The following is an 18,743-nucleotide window of genomic DNA, read 5'->3' on the forward strand; positions in this document are numbered from 1 at the left end:
CCATTTTCTAAGATGAATGCTGAGTTTTGAATTTTTATACAAGGCACTCGGGCTGTGAAATTGAATCCATAATGATTTCCAAACTGTCTCAGCCAAAGGGCTATATTGTTTGATTCAAGGATAGAAGCTGCAATAGTTCATCAATGGGGGGGCGGCTGATATAGGGGGACTTAGTCATGCACCCTGATTATGATCGTCTAACATAGAATATAATGCCAACCAGTCCTACCCTGCACTCTCCAGTGATTAGATCAGGACACTGGATACTAAAGGTAAATTACTATAGGGATTGGATTTCATCAAAGTTGACCTATAAGGACAAAGCCAGCATGGGAACTGGATGACGAGGAGGTGGAGCTGAGGTGCCATACCAGGCACAACATTGATGTTGCTATACATCCCAATTTTTTTTATCAAGCACAAAAGAAAGCCTGCATGTGACTGACACAGCAGTTTTCTAAACATGTGCTTGTAATCAGATCAATGTGCTCGAGATAAATATAGTAAATGGGCAGTAAGAATAGACACGGCTGCAACAAATTCTGCAGTCGCTCTGTCAAATTCAAAGCAGAGCATCCAATCAATGAGTAGGACTGACACACAATAGGCCGGTAAAAAGAGACTTGCGCCGCTCCCTCTAGGAGAAGCGCCATGCCGCACGTCACTGAGGGATTTGGTCTACAATGTCATAGTTTATCCTCGCACAGGAAACAACATGAGAAGCTGACAGATACCGATCAGTTTGTGAAAGGAAACCCTTTATTTATCAGTGCCACAAGTGTATGTTTTACATCGCCATGCCGTCCGCTGGTACATCACTTCCACCTCTCATGTGCCTTTCTCTTCCATTGCATCCGCACAAATTGTCAACCAAATGTTTTTTTCTATATTTAAATTCATCACTAACAACAGTTGCTATGTACAAAGATGGGTAGCTGACAGATGGCACAATAAAGCGCCTGATGACAGATGACGGGACAGCGCAGACCTGCTCAGGTGGGGGTAGGACTTTAAAAAGTCTGCTGTTAACGTGCCATGATCCCAGCAAAGCATTTGGCGCTGAATGTAATCAAGAAATGTGAGACGGGGGAGGTGTGGGGACATTTCCAGTTTACGTTCCTTACCTTGGCAGCCACCGAGGAGCCGGGCTTCTCCAAAAGATCCCACAGCTTCTTCCTCTTCTCTGGACAGCAGGTGTTATCAAACTCTCCCTCTCCCTCCCTGTCCCTCATCGTCTCTGCCTCCCTCCGCAGCTCCTCGTTCATCTGCTCCTTTTTCTGGTGGTAACGGGCCTGGCAACAGGACTCCAGATAGATCTCGTCAATCCCCCAGTAGTCTAGCTCTTGGCCAAATGAAAGAGCGCACATCTCCTCCATCATGTGCAGCTTGCCGGTGCGGTAAAAGTTCAGAATGGAGGTGAAGGCCCCAGGGTGCCGGTCGAAGAAGTACTCATTTTCATTGAGGCTGTAATCATCACAGATTTCCATCAACGACTCATGGGTGTTGCAGTCTCGAAGCCTGCCAAGCCGGGTTCTGGGTAGCCGGTCCAGAGTCCGCCACAAGACCTCGTGGTTTAGACCTCCGACGTTAAGGCGGACTCTGCGGGAGCGGGCTTTGTTGCGGATGATGTCGATGGGTTCTGGAGGCAGGGATGGAGTGGTTCTGATGTTGGTGGGCTTGAGCCCTGCTGGTCCAAGCTTCTCAGCCATGGTGATGGAAAAAGAGACTTATTGGGGAAGATGTTACAAGGCAAAAAAATATTTAATTAAAAGTTTAAATGTGTAAAATTATGTCGGATCCTCTTCTGGGATGTGCCTCCATGGCTGAAAAAACAAAACAGACAGTTTGTAAGGCGATGAAGTGATTGGCTGCACATAAGTTCATCAGTCCAGTATGGAAGATTTGGATGAATTGCAACATTCAACAGGGATTAAATGCTCTGTGCTATGAACATATAAAAGCACCAGCTCAGCTGTTACTTAATTTGCAGTCAGAAATAGCCAGAGTTGTGCAGTGTTATTGATCGCTTTCATCACATTTCACAAAAGGTGTTAGAAAGAATCAATGATTTTGTTTTAACAGTCAATATGGCTGCTTTAGTTTTGCACTCCACTCATGCACTGTTATGGCTGTATCGAGAGGAACTCCTTCTGGAGCAAAACTATCTGCTGCCCATCCATCCAAATTGGACTCGGGAAACAAATTAGCTGAAAGAAGCCATCAAATCCACTGTCGTGCTTCAAACATTTTTTTAGAGGAGGCATGCGTGCCAGAAATGTCAGGAGTCTTATTTAATTTCTCATTTTCCAACATTTGTATCCTCGCCACGTTTTGGCCATTCCTCACCTATTCAGACTTTGGAGATGACAAGAGACACTGGATTTATTAAACAGAGCAGTAAAATGGCCCTTACATTTTGGCTCAGTACAGGAAATTGTGCAAAAAAAAAAGTTATAAATTGCAGTCTGTAGTTATTAATTAAACAGGTCAGAGGGAATTGAACCACCCAGAATGAGAGATAAGAGAATGTTCCTGGATGCAACAGTCAGTCTGATGATTATTTTTATTTTTTACATCATTTGTACCAAAGCATCTGCCAAGAAGCAAGGCTTATAATATACAAATGCAATCAAACATGTCACTAATAAATAATGTCTTGACTTGTTGTGCAGTCTGAAAATCCTCCAGAACCTACCTGGTTAAACTATGTTGCATTTTATGTTCTGTGTGTGTCTCATCATCCAACACCTTTAACGTACATTCCTCTTTCAAAGCACGGCTTGTGTTGTTAACTGTTTAAAGTGTCTGGGTTTGGGGGGAAAAAAATAAAAATAAAAGTGGCAGATAAACAGTCTCCCTCACCTTGTCGAGATGAACCACCTTTTGCATCCAAAGTCCGCTTGTTTCCTAATCATGGAGTACAAGATGAGAAGCGAGCCGGGGATCTCCCTTCAGTCAAGCGGCCACGACCGAAGCCAGCACTCCGCAGGCGCCGCGCAACCAACGCGCGTCCCGCATTTTAATGAAAACGAGTGCAAGAAGAGAGGGATGAGAAACAAAGCGCGAATATCTTCCTCTGAAATTTAATCACCGAAACGGAACCACGGTTTCGCCATCGGGAACAATAAGGTGAAAGAAAAGTCCTGCCGTTATCCCAAAGCTTTCAGCGCGCGTGGAAGACGGAACTCACTGGGTGGCTGTGCGGCAGACGCCGTGGCGCGTAAAAGGCAACGGGAAGGCACGGGATAAGCGAACTGCAGTGTCCCGCTGCACACTAGTACACGAGGAGGAGTTGAGGGGTGCGCACGGGCTGCGCCGCATCACAGAGGTGAAAACATCACTACAACTGGTGGAACATTATATTCTGGAACACAATGAAAAGAGCGCGTTCCATTCCGGGGAAATGTGGGAAGAGAGTTAAGTGGAGATGATTATTTTTCTCATTGTTATTTCCTCTTTATTTTAGTCTCTATTACAGAACACAGACTCAAACACAGAGACCATCATGTCTCAGAAATCACATCATCGGCCATGGAAGGCTAATGTTGGAGTGCTGGGAGGAAATGACATTTGGTGCACAAATCGCCTTTCAATGAAATCACCATGACATTTGTATTTTGATTACGATTATAAATGCAACACAAAGCATTTCAATCAATAAATGGAGCTCTATTTGACCCATGATGGTCCTGATCTTTCTGCTCGTACTTGTGAGCGCATTCATCAGGGAAGCAGTGGTCCAATTCAGACAGACACACCTCACTTCTAACAATCAAGAAAACCAACTTATCTATCAGTGATCAATATGTATTGATTTGCCCAAACCCTGGCTTTAAATAAGTGAAATATTACATTATGTATCCCTTATATGCAGCGTCTCCTCTTTCTCATACTTAATTTCTCCGTCCCTCACGCTTACTTCATGTGAATAAAGTTTATTATATGTCAGTCCAACGTTCCCCTTAGCCACGCATTTATACAGAAATGTGATTATAAACTGCCTACTCATTATTGATTACCTTGCCATGTTCCTTCCTTCCTGTGGTAAGTGATCAATAATGCTGCATTGATCAAGCATGTAGCCTCTGTGTGCACAGCACGTATGGTATGCTTTGTTTTAACTGTGTGAGCACCGTTGCTTGAAGGTTAATAGTGTTTGACATTAGCTGTGTGAAAAAACATGCATCTAAGACTTCAGCTGAAGACAAACATTTTTAACATTTACCATGGTAGCATTCGTAGGACAGTGTTCACGAGCAAAATGGTTTTAAATAATTAAATTCAATTAAATAATTGAAGGATGTAAACTATTCTCCTGGTGACAAAGCCGCTCGTGACACAATTGTTTATTACTCAGGTTACAGGGAAATGATTAAAGGTGATTGACTGTGTCCTCATCCATTAATTATTATAAACAGACAGCCAATCAGGTCTCCCGTGAGTCAGTATGTGTGAGGCAGAAGTGATGCAAAATAATCAGCAGAGCGCGGCTGTGCACCACAGCTTCTGGAGCAGGAAAATGTGTTGTGAGTACTAATGTCGTACTTTGTGCAGTAGCGGCTCGGGCGCTATACGAACTCCACTTGCCTGCACGGATTCTCTGAAGACAGCCTCTGTGGGTGGGGAAACTCCAGTTATCAATAGGTTGATATCTGTAATCATTCAATTTCTATATAAAAATCTGTTGATGCACTGTATGATATAAAAGACTGAAAAACAAATGTTCTTCCTACGAGGAGGTAAAAGAGACGATGCTACGCAGTTAATATGACTATTTTTAATGTTCTTGTGTACTACGTGGGTATGTGTACTTGTGTGGGTTGTTGCCATAGCAACCCAAATTGTAGCATCGTTCTGGAGCAACTCTTTTGATCCGTGAAGCCAGATAGACTTGGATGAACTGTTTGGTCAATTAACCTTTGCTCTATGTAATTATCTGAATACATTATGCAAGCTGGCAGAGACACCCTGATGTGATAATTGGGGACTGAATGCCACGCACAAAAATGTATACGGCACATTCTGTGAGTGAAAAACAAGTCATAAACAAGAAGCGAAAAGTAAGGAGCTCGCCTTACTTCATAGTCATCTCCTGCTCCTCCCTTCGTAAGCAATGCGAGTTGGCGCTCTCATCCCTGAGTTGTAACTATCTGTGATGCGTTTCCTTTCCAAATTTACCCATAGATGTGTCCACTCCCCCAACAGAATAACACTTGGAGGCCACGACTCTTCCGATGAGCGAAACATACCATCATGTGTTTATCATACCTTTGTCACGGAGAGCAATGCGTAGATCTGTTACTGTTCCGTGGAAGTAGCTTTTCGCATATAGATGATGACAATGTTTCTACACTTGGGCGGCGAAAGAGTGAATATGTGCATAAAAGAGACGCTCCCCAACAGCAGATTTAAACAAAAGAGCTGCTGCATTACGTGCAAAATGGATCCCTGCCAAAGAATGAAATGAAGATGACTGTAATTAACTGAGAGTTTCTGCGGGAGCGGAGGGGGAGAGCAGCAGTCACTTTCAACTAGATTACAATAATAAGCATTCAATCAATGTGTGACTCCTTTCTATTAATAGAATGCTGCAATAGATTAAAATACATGCACTGGAAAAAATAGACCTAGGTGGGCACGTCTAAAAATGCAAGCGATTCTCTCCCACTTTATTTCTCTGCCGCCGGCACCACGTTTTTAAGATATAATATCCTTTTCAAAGTCGGCATTTATTATTTTGTGAAATTCAAAGTTGAGGAAGTGCAATGTGAGGACAGGTGTGTTTGAAGACGAGGCACCATGTGTTTGGGTATACGTGTGGTTGCGTCTGTACAAACACACACAGACACACGTGTGTGTTTGTCAATAAGTGGGCTGAAAGACGCCATAGTAGTGGCCTGTTTATTCTCTTTGACTATTTTTAGCCACTGGCCATGTCAAGGTCCACACAACGTACTACCCACAGTGGGCAGCAGGGGCGTTCAATAAAATGGTCTCTGGTAGACCAGAGTCGTTTATCTATGTCAGCTCTTCATTCATCCAGTTAAACACACCTGTTCACATGCGATGCTGCCAGCAATTCTCTGGCTTGTTCTAGCGCTCACTATTGAAGTGAAAGACAGGAAGGAGCGACCGTGTTATGAATAGCAATTCATTCACTTGCGGTGCAGCTTGAATATTAGGGATGCACCTCTGAACCTTATCTCCATTCTGGATCTGACAAGATGAAGTTGAAAGTTTAATTTTTTCAAACCACCTGCTTGTCACCGTGCTTTTATTTTTTTTACTTTAGCGCAAGACGTGTAAGAAATCAGTTACATTTCTCCAAAAATAAGTGCCGATGTAACGATTTTACTGTCATCAGCTTATATTACAGTTTTTCTCGATTGGTTTGACTCATTTCTTGATTCTGAAATTACATTCTCAAAACAATACGGACAAATCTCCAAACCACTTGGCAATTGCTCACAACAGAATTTAATTTCTTCTTCATTTCATCAAATTAAAAATGCCCTAGTCTGTTTCTGTGCATCTTTGTGTCAGGTAGTACAGGTAGCCCGCATTTAGTACAATTTTCAAGTGAATAGATCTTGTTAATGGTTAATCTACTGATTGTTGGCTTCTCAGTCTAATGCTTGTTCCTTCAAAAACATGTCAGCATTATTTCATTGTATAATCCATCACATGCACAATAGTCTTTTCAACTGTAAAAATTAATCAACAACATATAGTAAAACCATGAATACCATACACGAAGCTCTTTGAATAAAGGACAAATTGATTACGCTAATTGACAGTCAGGTGAAACTAGAACTTTGACTAACGAAACAGGAGTTTCCGATGACCAATCAAACACAGCGTGTTTAGTTACATGCCAGGTGCTGCCAGGCATGTAAAGCTAGAACAGGACAGGGACAATTTCAGATGTATTTGTTATTCCGTACACAATCTAATTTTTACCCTGATATATAGAAGTTACTTTATGCGTGTAAATATAAAGTTAGTTTCCTTGGCAGTATGAATGACTATATGTGCACAGAATTTAGATTTAACTAATGAGTGAACAGTTTTGAGATAAATTATCTTTTGCAAGTGAGCTAGTTTTGAGAATTTCATTTCAGTTTCAAGACGAGAAAAGCACACGGAGAGCGCAAACCTCCGCCAAGCAGCTCATTTCCCGCGTAATCGGATTCACACCGTCCACATGGCGATCTGGATCATCACCAAAAGGTTCTAAATTGTTCTTGGTATCTTTATACAGCAACCATGAAAAGTAAAAGTAAATCGGAGTGAATGTGTATTTGATATGATTTTTGAATCTGTAAATAGGTGTTACGAGCCGAGCAAGGATTTTGACCCAAGAATGCGGAGTAGACACAGTCAAGAACAGTTTTTATTTTAGTAAAATGAATCAAACGAAATATCAAGATAGGGAATACGGAATGACACATAGAACGGGAGAGCCTGAAAGTACTGAGGAAACAGAAGATATTCTGGCAGAGGACTGTCCAGAGAGGCAGCAGCTGATTAGGTGAGATGTGTAACAGGTGCGTCTTGTTAAGTTCAGTTCAAAGATGCCTCTTGCTGCAGGCTGTCTGCTCCTGCACAAAGTCACCAGAGCTACCCTCACAAAGGGGGTTTTAAAGGTCCCGTATTATGAAAAACTCACTTTTCTTATGTTTCTACACTATTATGGTGAGTTTGGGTCCACATGAACCCAAAAACAGCTGAATAAACCATCCAGTCAATCCTTCGTAGTTTGTGTAGGTCTGTAATCACCAACTGGAACGCGTCTGGAAGAAATCTCTCCCGGCTTGACGTCAAATGTTTTAGTGTGTGCCAAACATTTCGAGCCAGACTGCTTTAAGAATCTCGGACAATATAACACTGGACTAGCAATGAAACTTCATCTAAAAGACGGAATGCCACCATCTGTCCGGGAGAGAAGTGGAGGCGAGGCAGCAATTGTGAGTATTTTAATGTTATCTGCTCAATATAGCATGTAGCTATATGGAGCATGCTATATACATGTAGCAAGAGACATGAAAAAGTTTCATTCAATGAATTTGAGGTTGTATCTGAGTTTAAGACTTTAATATTTGTGCTGTACATATTTTATGAAATAACATTATTAAATTCTTAAAGTGTTAACAATTGCACACACAATAGGAAATCACAGCTGATGGACTAGGGCCCAACAAAAAAATGTCATTGCACAATTATGGAGAGATCAAATTGAAATTAAACCCAAAAAAGAAAAGCCTCTCGGGCATTGTTCCAGAAAGACTTTTAACTGTCGGACACAGTAGGTAGTGTGGCAGCAACACAGAAAAAAGTCCATGTTTTAATAATGCTCATTATTATTGCTTTGGGATGCTATTGCTAGATTTTTTTAAATTGTCAGGACATTTCGTGTCATCTTAAAATGTTTAGTCTCACAGTGGTCACCTGATGAAGCTCCAGGGAGGTGGGTTTCACACACACACCCCTCCAAAGTCAAATGTGAGCAGAGGCTTCTTGTGATTGAATGCACAGCTGCTCACCAGCTGGAGAATCAGAACCTCAGAGAAAAGTTGCTCAGGGGGAGGGCAAGGTGTCGCTTTCCCATCCAGTTCCCTTTCCTGAACACGCATAGCATCCGTGGGACTGTGTGCACTCAAAACACTTATTCAATGAAGTCATTGATGATCTCTGTTGATGCTCCAAATGCTCATTTAAAAATAGACAACCAGTCTTTCACCCATGTCTGATATGAGACACGCGATTCGTTTGGCTGGTTTAATGCAGTGAGGCTGCAATGTGCTTTTTTGTCTTTTAGGATATTTTGGTCGTGCTTGATTGGTGCGAGTCATGAGTTATAGGTATACCTTGTACTTAATTGTAAGCCTTACAGTTTTATATGCTGTGCACCCTCTACGTAACACCAAAGTCCCGTGGTGAGAAGAGAAACTACTTGATAATTAATGTGAGGAGCATAATTACTCAATGTTGCCAAATGATATCATTTTATTCTGTAGACGGTTCCCTACTGATGAGGTGGAAGCAGTAGATCCTGTCAGGAGCCTCCTTCCCTCTCATTCATCAGACGATTTGCCAGGCAACCCTGCGCAGCTCAACAAGCCCTCTACCCAGAACACAGATCCAAACCCGTGTCCTAAAGCGGAGTCACAATGAAAAGTATCAAAATGAATTATCGCCGTCACCGTAAGCATAACCCATGACGACAGATGGCGCTCCCTGGATCATCGCACACACATTAACCTTCCTGTGAAAAGGATCAGGCGCAGGCTTCCTCGCGCAGGGGAGTTGGATCATCGTGCTATGAATAACCTCTCTAGTTTTTGGGGCGCGTCTCTTTTCGCTTGCTCTTGTGGCAGAACAATCCTGGGACAGGCAAACAGACTGAAAAGGAAGGAAGCCCTAGGGGGGAGAGAAAAAGAAACAGCAGGCAGGGCCTCCGCGGTGATGGTAATGTTATCCCTTGTGTGATCTGTAAGTCACACCTGAGGGAAACGTTAGCACACAGCTGAACTCCGTCTATTTAATTACCACAAACAGGCAGAGTTAATTAACTTCACACGGTTCAATTACTTTGAACTGGATTGAGTGTTTCATTGTTGTCCCTGCTTACAGGAAGCACCGTAAAGATTGAGATGTTGCCTTGGTTCCAGATATGAACAAGCCCAACAGCAACAATAGTCGGTCGTTTCTATAACAACTTCAAGTGGAAAATCTAGGTTTTCTCCACTTTTTGTAAAAGTTATTACGCCATCATATCTATTTACAATAAGTTTGATTCGGGCAAAGTCATTTTAAGGCCGTTAACCTTCCTGCTGTGGCGATCTGACTCCCGGTGAATGCAACACAGTGACTGTCTCTTACAGAACACCATTAACATGTTTCAATCATGCATTTTGAAGAAATACAAAATACACATCAGCACTTCACCCCTCTGCATTCAGGTAAAACACACATTATGCAACAGCTTGTTCAAGAGTGGCTTCTGAACCTCCCGCCAATTCGTCTTTGAGCTTGGCTGTGTGTCCATTGTTGAAAGCATAATGAGTGCTGTATTTTCTAATGACTCCATTCATCAGTATTACCTTTCCGTCATTTGAAATGCAGCTTGAATGCATTCTATGCAAGGTGTTTAATTGTCTGCTTTCCAAGTACCCTTTTGGTATTTTATTGTACTAATTTGTTCTGAATGGAAACCCTGGAGGGTATAAAGCCATCTGTTTGACATTGCCAGCTGGACCCTGTCCGATAAGACAAGTTTTTTGCAGCGAGGTTAAGTTCCGGGGTTTTAAAATGCACAATGGAGCGAGGTTAGCAATTGTGGGACCCTTAGACCCAGAGGAAGTATGGAACTAATTCAGCAAAACTGCTGAATTCACACTGATTAGATCATAAATTGTGATCGCGATCTTGGTGTCCGAAACTAAAGAGACAGTTTGGGGAAACAAATAACCCCACAAGGTGCAGGAAGGGACACGTTAAAAAAAAAAGCTGAGATAAGAGCTGAACACCTGATAGAAGATAGAGAGAAGATTTGTGTGATACCAATGAATAGATTTTTCCCTGCAAGGTCGGTTTTGTTGCTCGGCTTCTCCAGGGAAACCTCCGCCACACGCACACACACACACGCTGTAAATCACTGGCTCCCCACCATGCATCACTGCAAATATCTTCCCACACTGAAATGCATTTTATGTGAGCATGCACATGCACTTGTGCTACGTCATGTAATGAGTGCGGCGTTACAGTGAGGCTCTGGACCTGTGCATGTGGGGAGCAGTTTGCTGTGGGAGAGGAGGAGGTTCAAGGGTGAACATGGCTCTCAGCAGATACACTGAAATTGTTGCATGGTGAAAAACACATTTTGCAGTGATGGTTTCTTTCAATCCTACAGGTGCAGCATTATAACTTATGAATTACACCGAGACCTTGCAGATTTAAAGGTGACACCAGGGGTAAGGTAAGATGGAGTTATATTGTAAGTCCCTGCCTTGACTGCATGCGCTTTAAGGGTGCACTGTTGTATATGAAGTAACATAAATATCACCAAAATAAATTGGAAGGATTGGGATTGATTAAACTTCTCAGGGTTATTTATTGTGTGCTGAGTAGACATCCTGAGTTATTTAGTTGCGAACCATCAAAAATATTTACGAGTCTGTTTCAGCAGTATGTGCTAAACAAGAAGTCATAAATCTGCCCCTGATTTGCCCTCCCTGAAACTGCCCTCCCACCTCACTATCTTATTTGTCACTTCTCATTCTTCACTGACCATCATCGCGACTACGTGCCAGTACTCATAAAGTTTTTCAACCAATTTCACATCCGTCAGCGCTGAGTGGACCTTGGTTTATTGTAATTTTTTTTTTCAAGCTGATGGTGTTGCTCTGAAGGGTGGGGGCTGCTGCGTTTGATTCGGTGACGCATCTTAAACATGGAGCACATTTGATGTAGTATGTATAGAAGGCTGTAACTGTGGAAGTAAAAGGGGTGATCCTGCACTTTGTGGGGGATTTTGCCGGATAAGCATTCCTGCCTCCCCCCCAATTAAAATAGTAAAAACGCTTTAATGTTTGGGAGTGGTGTGTGTACACAACCGACAGCGATCCAGCAGTGTGTGTGTTCCTGCCAGATTCTTCTGTCTCCACAAGGTGGTGTCATGCTCATTAACTAAATAATGCAGCTCATTCTACAGTTTCCCCTCAGTGTTAAATAAAGTCTTTGGATGAATGAATGAATTCTCATTCACTCTTGAACTCTTTAAATGTTGCTGCCTCTCCCATCGTCACATCAACTGAAAGATATGAAGTACAGTAGACCGTAGAAAATCAAATAATAGAGTTTCAGGAAGACACGAATAATTGACATCTTCATCCCTTATTCTTATTCAGGTTGGACCATGTGTGGACAATCCTTTTGTAGGAGGTGTCCAGTGTGAATCTAGTGCAGCTGAAGGCAGCCACTCATTACCACCGTTTTTAAGATAGCGGTCTGTAGCGCTAGCTGTGTTGGCCTGTTGACTGACCTCCAAAATAATTGTTGGAGTGGAGGAGTGGAGGCAGTTCATTACCCACAATGCCTGTCGGTTCACTAGCTTGACTCTCATCTCTGTCTCCTCTCTGTTCCTCCTCCCAGTCCTTCAAACCGATCTCCTCTCCCGTCCCTTCCTGCACCGGCTCATTGCTAATACATAAACACTCACCTGCGATTTAGACAATCATTCTGGGGTTATTACAAAACAATCACTTCCTTATCCCTTAACCTATCATTACCAGCATAAATAAAGGATGGTGTGTACATATGTATTACAACTGAAAGTAAACCATGTCTGTCCTTACAAGCTGGTGGTCAGCTGTATTGACCCACGGTGTCAGCCTTATAAAGCTTTGTCTGGACTAAGCAAGCAGAGGTACTCATCCATGACCCGTGTTTACAGCAGCATCAACCTATTGACACTGGACAGCTTAGATGTATGTGACCATAAAGACTTTAATAAAAATACATACAGAATAAATTTACTCATCTCTAAATTCATTTGAGAGGGTAGCACGGTGGACCCACATGCGGTAGCGGCTTCTGATTCCAGCTTTTGATTTTAATATTAAAAACATTAATATAAAAAACAAACAAAATAAGGCTGTTTTGTATAACTGCCACAGCCGGAGAATGACTTAACTGCTGCTAGCAGCTAATATTTACAGACCAATTAACTATGCAGTGCTGCAGGGTCTGATGTGAAGTCAGTGCAGCAGAGAAACGAGCTGAAGGCGAGACAAAAGAGGGCAAGTGTGCCTGCTGTGTTAAATCTAATGTGATTAATTATATATAAACATGCAGTATATATCATGCTTTAAAATGCTGCTGACTTTATGCTTTAAGCACATAACACAAGCTAACAGTTTGAAAGCGGTGTGCATTTAACCACCATCCTGTGTCATGTCTAGTTAAGAGCGATGCAGAAAAGGAAGAAATGATTGTGAGATCAAAATTTAATCGAGAATTAATTATGAAACACTGGTATTAAATGGCTTAAAATCTGATATAAGGACACGGTGACATGTTGGGACTCTTCTATCCTGCGATGTCTCTTTGAAATACAACTATTTATTAGAGGTGGAGGAGACACAAGAAGAACAGCGAGGAGGCGCACGGAGGGGAGCAGGACATAGAGAGAAAGGAGCAAAGAGAGGAGGCGGTTCTCACATGATTAACTTGTTTGCAATAGTTGCTCTCCTAAATATATTTTGCTTGTAATGTGTCTTATCCCATAATTGAACCTTCCATTCCTGTCAGTGTTATAAGCCACACTGTGATCAGACAACCCACCTTCTCAGTGGCTGAATTATAAAAGTGTATTTAGCGAACGGCAAATGGAACATCTCCACATGGAAGAATATGATTAAAGAAGGCTTAATAGTGGACTCGCAGGATGTGGTCTTCCATCTGTGTCACCGGGTGGTGCAGGGAGGAGCACACTGATCATTTATTTTTTTTTAAAAAAGGGGACGCCATGATCTGAGAACTATTCAGGTTCCTTTATTTAGGAAGCTGGAGAACCTGGAACCCACCCAGACACGAGGAGAACATGCAAACTCCACACTGGAAAGGCCCTGGTGCTCATGTGGATTTGAACCCAGAACACTCATATTCTGGTTTCATCATGTCTCAATTGCACCATTGAGGGTGATAAAAAGAAAACCAATATAAAGTATATTAGCTAAAGGAATTTACTATTTAAATCTGCAAAGTTAAATTAGGGGAGGAATTAAGGGCGTAAATTGAATACTACTCCACGAACAAGTGTTGGGGTTATGTTGACACAAGGTGAGCAGATGTTGTAGCTGGGATAGGACAGGAATGATATAACAACCTGACAAGCAGCAGCAGCCTGTTCAGCTCATGATTGTTTTTCCAGCTTGACCTGTGTGAATGCGCACAGATAATCACAGGCATCAGGATGAAGGATTTAGACCTCAGTGGGTTCCAGCAGTCACACTGCTCACAGTCGTCCCAAGACAATGCTACTGAGCTCACCACAGCTTAGCTCAGACCCGCTGGGGCTCGGAGAGATGGAAAATAAATGACAGAGTAGGGAGAAAAGAGAGAGAGAGAGAGGGGGAGGTATATAAACAGAACACTGTTAAGAAACACCTATCTAAGTGTTAGTTGTCACGCCAACTATGGCTCGAACCTATCAGTGAGTCAGACACACACAAAAGTGACACTGTCAGTTGAGAAATTCTCTTGTGCACCATAACTGGTAAAATTCCCACTTTAAGGACTAAATTCTATACACATACACAACAACGACTACTCTACTTTTGACTTGTCCCATAAAGGGGTCGCCACAGCAAGTCAGCCTTCTCCACTTCAGCCTGCATCGTCACCCAAAACACCAGCCACTCTCTAGAAAAAAATAATTAGTTTGCAAAAAGGTATTGTCGAAATTCCAAATCCATCTCAGTCGAGCTTAACCCTTAATTACTCTGTGTGATTGTTTTTTTTTCATCACAGAGTAATCATTCCTTGTTCCTGAATATGAGGTAAACGGAACCAACAGCATAATCTTTGCTGGATTGGAAATCAGTGTCAGTAGATTTGAAAAGTCAAACCTGATGTGCATGTTTCCATCTGAAAGGTCTCGAAGGGCACCAGCACTAACCTCATCTATGGTGCAACGTCAGTGCAATACCGCATGTCAGGACCACAACCCCACCCATACAGAGACGCACACAAACACACACACACTTTGGCTGCACTGATGTCTACCTTTGACGCAAATATTTTTTCTCTTGCAAACACATTATAAATATAGGATAACTCGCCTCGTAACTTCTCCATGCTTTGGGAGGAGAGGGCAAATGTGTACAATTAGAACTGAAATTTGTGTATGTATTTGTAAATGTATGGGGTAGCCTGTGGGAAATATGCAAACCATATTTTCACTGCGCACTCATTATCATACATGACGACTCATCTCGGCAATAGTGGAAACAAATTGAATGAAAACAATCTCATCACGTGGTCTAACTCGTCCTCGCTTCCGTCCTTTAACATAATCCGTCACGTATTTCCCAAACAAACACAACTATATTGTTCTTCAACTATAAGTACTATACGTGCGTCTTTTATCAAACGCAGCCCGATCCGGGTTCAGCTGCATGGGGAGATGATACTGGCTTTGTGATGCTGGTGAAGCTTCTGCTGTGTGTGTGTCGCTGTTCCTCAAATATTGCATGAATGAAAGTACATTTGAAAGATAACACGGAACAATAACCGGGCAAATATTGGTTCTGAGCCATTCGATGCATACCATGGCTAGACGCTGCATTTAAATAAGATGAGGCTGTAGCTGGTGACATTTATTATGATGGATGATTTTGCATTTTAGTATTTTGTGGCAAAAATGGAACCAAAAGATGTTTCATAAAATTATAAAATTGCTTGCTTATTGTAAGTTATTTGTTGATTGATTATAATTCAGCTGTTAACATGTGTGAGTAGTTGGAATCTAGTATTTTTAGAAACTATAGCCTAAATCCTTTTTTTAAAAATCTTTAACATTGGCAATTTTGCTTTCAAATGACCAGATCCTCAAGCCTTGGTCCTACACTGTTAAAGCCTTTGTATGTCTGTCAAGCTGTTACAGCTAGAGTGCCAGCTCTCCCCAAAGAAATGTTATTTAATTTATGATAACAAAAAAAGGGAAAGTAATGTCAGAGAGAAGGAGTATAAGTTTGAAGGATATATCCAGCTATTTAGTTTGGCTAGAAACACATAACAGCTGTTAAGCAGTGTTTACAGAAAAACATACTTCCACCAATCTCCCTCTAATGCCATGGTGTAACTCTGGCATACTTCCAGGAGCAATCCTTATCTGGAAATCACTTCAAACGGATGCAACCTCACAAGGAAGCGAGTCTGAGACGTTTTCTCCCCGTGATTGGACAATCTGTATTGGAGAGGCGGGGCTATAATGCTCATCCTGATTGGAACGTAAATAGACAATTCACTTTTCCCTGAAATACAGTAAAAGAAATACTGTAAACTTTATATTTTGTTAAGATGAAACATAATAATCTATTTAAATCTAATTAATAGTAATATGGATGTTTTATCATGTGCAGCTGGGTGGTCAAGTTCTTACTTTGCTTTGTTTAAAATGTGAGGAAGTATTCCTTTTTAAATAGCAACCAATTAGTGCCAAGTTTTTGTTTGTTTGTTGTTTTGTTTTTTTCTAGTGGAAAGAAAGCTTCCAGTTTGTTAATGAGCAGGAACATATGTTTCCCAATAGCTAATTATTTATCTCTAATCTAGTATAAAACATCCATTCTTACAAAATAAATCCTATTCTAATTGTCCTAGGAGTATCATTTACTGCTTAAAGTATTGCTAATCTCTGAATTAGCTATCACATTACAGCATGGGCTTGCCTTCTTCTCCATGAAAACGTCATGATGATTATTTGGTCACAAGGGGCAGGGTCTTGCCTGCTAAAAGCTCAACTGCCCATACTATTTAAAAGCCGTGCTACAGCGGGGAGAGAACATTCTGACTGCTCAGCTGAAGATCAGAATCACAAAAACACTGTAAGTACCTTCTATTTTCAGCTTTATTCCTTGAAAGTGTCAGTTTACTTTTCAAAGACTTTAGTTGTATTTTAAATGCTGACAAATGTTAATGTGGAAAAATATTTTTCAGTGTAAACTTTCAGCTATTGTTGTAATTAAGATGTCAGTTTAACTAAACTTTGTTAGATGGATTAGCATGAGTGTTAAATCCAACAAATATGCACAGACAGCAGTGTGGTTGAATGTTCTTTACAGTGCATGAAGTGTAATAATACAGAAATGTAAACCTACTCTGTGAAATATCTTCGACGAAGGTAGTGAAGTAAATTAAAGTAGCTGTATCTTATTTTTATGCAGTTACATTAAGACAGACTACAGGAGGTGTTCGAGGAGAAATGTGTGAAATCATGAAGACAGGATAATGAATTAATTCATTTTCAAAAATGTGTTTTATTTTAAATATGGATTTGTGAAAAGTAGTGAATAAGAAATATACAGCATCATGAAATACAAAGCAGGAATTACGTAATCCCACCACTTTCTATTCATTTATTTCATTTTATTATTTGTGAATTAAATACGACATAAAAGATAAAGCACTACTTTTATTAAATCATCATGTAAATGCTATCAGAAAACGCTCATGTGTCACGGATGATTCTTCATAGTATTGAGTCTAGAATTTCAGTGGCAACGTTAAAATCAAATCTAGCATCTGAGTTGGGATGAAAGTCATCTGTATAGCTTTCCCACAGCCTGATTTCATCTGTTTGGGAAATATCTTTCCCAGTGTCCATTAGTATGCTTCCTGTATTCTCTGCCTCAGCAGACAGAGATGGCTGACAGACTAAATCAGGAAAACCCAAGTGACAATTAAACAATGAACAATGAATGCACTCATAGGTGATAATTACATTTTGTTGGGAATATTTTGCTACGGTTCAACAAAAAACATCTAAAATACACTATTATAATGTAATTGGAAAAAAGTACGCGATTTATTCACATAGAACTATAATAGAATTGCAATAAACATTACCCTTTATTCTGAATTTGTGTTTCATCGTCTTTTGTCCATAACCATTTGGGATAGGCTCCAGCAACACCAGTGATCTGCAAGGCAGATAAAACTGTAAATGAGATTATCCTCTATGAGAAAATGGATGGATGGATGGATTAGAACATGATTGTTCGAGTCTGATTACCAGTCAGAATGATCCATTGTTAATTTGCAAAGTTCCCTAAAGAGAAGTAAATTAAATTGGTTACCATGACCACATTTTACGGAGATTAAAGGTAATCATTGATCCCTCATCTGGAGAGAATCACTCCGCTCGCCTTAAAGGAGAAAGTAAAGAAGCAGGTTCTGTAGGAACCTCCATTTAGCTGAAATGACCTATGTGGTAATTCCTAAATCTTAAAAATGCACTGCAAATCAAGTGCACTATAGGCTCAAAATGTAATTTGAACAAAATTACTTCCATCAGTCACGAAGTGCACCAAAGGAATACTGCTGTCGATGTTGGATTTCCAGTGAGAATTCTCCATAGTGATTTGCTCACCAGAAAGGTCATTTGTTGTTTGGCCTTTTGAACAAACTGAGGACCTAAAACAATACAATCACAAGGTCTCTCTCAATCTCACTCACCCAGGATCACCCACGGACACCTGGGACAGACTCAAACGAGCTGCCCCTCAGCTGTGAGGGAGATAATTGCTTACACTCAGTGTCTCTTAATGCCCTTCTGGGTAAAGACAAAGTCAACCCTGCCCATATCCCCTCATGGCAAGAGGAGAGTATGGCTTAAGGCAGTATGCGCCCTCTTGGTCACATGAAACGCTGTTCTTCCAGCTCATAAATCAGGCGCTATATGACTTCGCTGATTCTAGGGCGTCTTTGTCTTTTATTGTAGAACTTTATTGTAGCAAAAACCCTAAAATACGAACTGCAGACCTTCAAATAAAAAACATTTATCAGACTCTCCTCTGAAGTTTGCCTTGGTTATGCATGATCCTATGTGGACCATGTACCTTTTAGCTTATGGGATATATCTATACAAATGGGTTCTTTGCTTATGCAGAACACAAATCAAAGCCAGCACTTGATGGTGAATGAGCCTGACAGGAAGTGACTCACCTGATTTTAGACAAATA

The 18,743-nt window shown here is 41.1% G+C and overlaps 1 protein-coding gene across 1 annotated transcript in view; it reads right to left on the bottom strand.

Annotated features, from left to right (window-relative positions):
• LOC137913810 (potassium voltage-gated channel subfamily B member 2-like) overlaps nucleotides 1-1,709 on the bottom strand; it is a 54,328-nt gene extending 52,619 nt beyond the window's left edge. The window contains exon 1 of the mRNA XM_068757446.1: nucleotides 1,125-1,709. Within this exon, the coding sequence (XP_068613547.1) occupies nucleotides 1,125-1,709 (585 nt within the window). The remainder of the gene's footprint in view (nucleotides 1-1,124) is intronic.
• Nucleotides 1,710-18,743: the final 17,034 nt, after the last annotated feature.

Source organism: Brachionichthys hirsutus, unplaced genomic scaffold, assembly GCF_040956055.1.
Source record: "Brachionichthys hirsutus isolate HB-005 unplaced genomic scaffold, CSIRO-AGI_Bhir_v1 contig_440, whole genome shotgun sequence".
NCBI classification, from domain to species: Eukaryota; Metazoa; Chordata; class Actinopteri; order Lophiiformes; family Brachionichthyidae; genus Brachionichthys; species Brachionichthys hirsutus.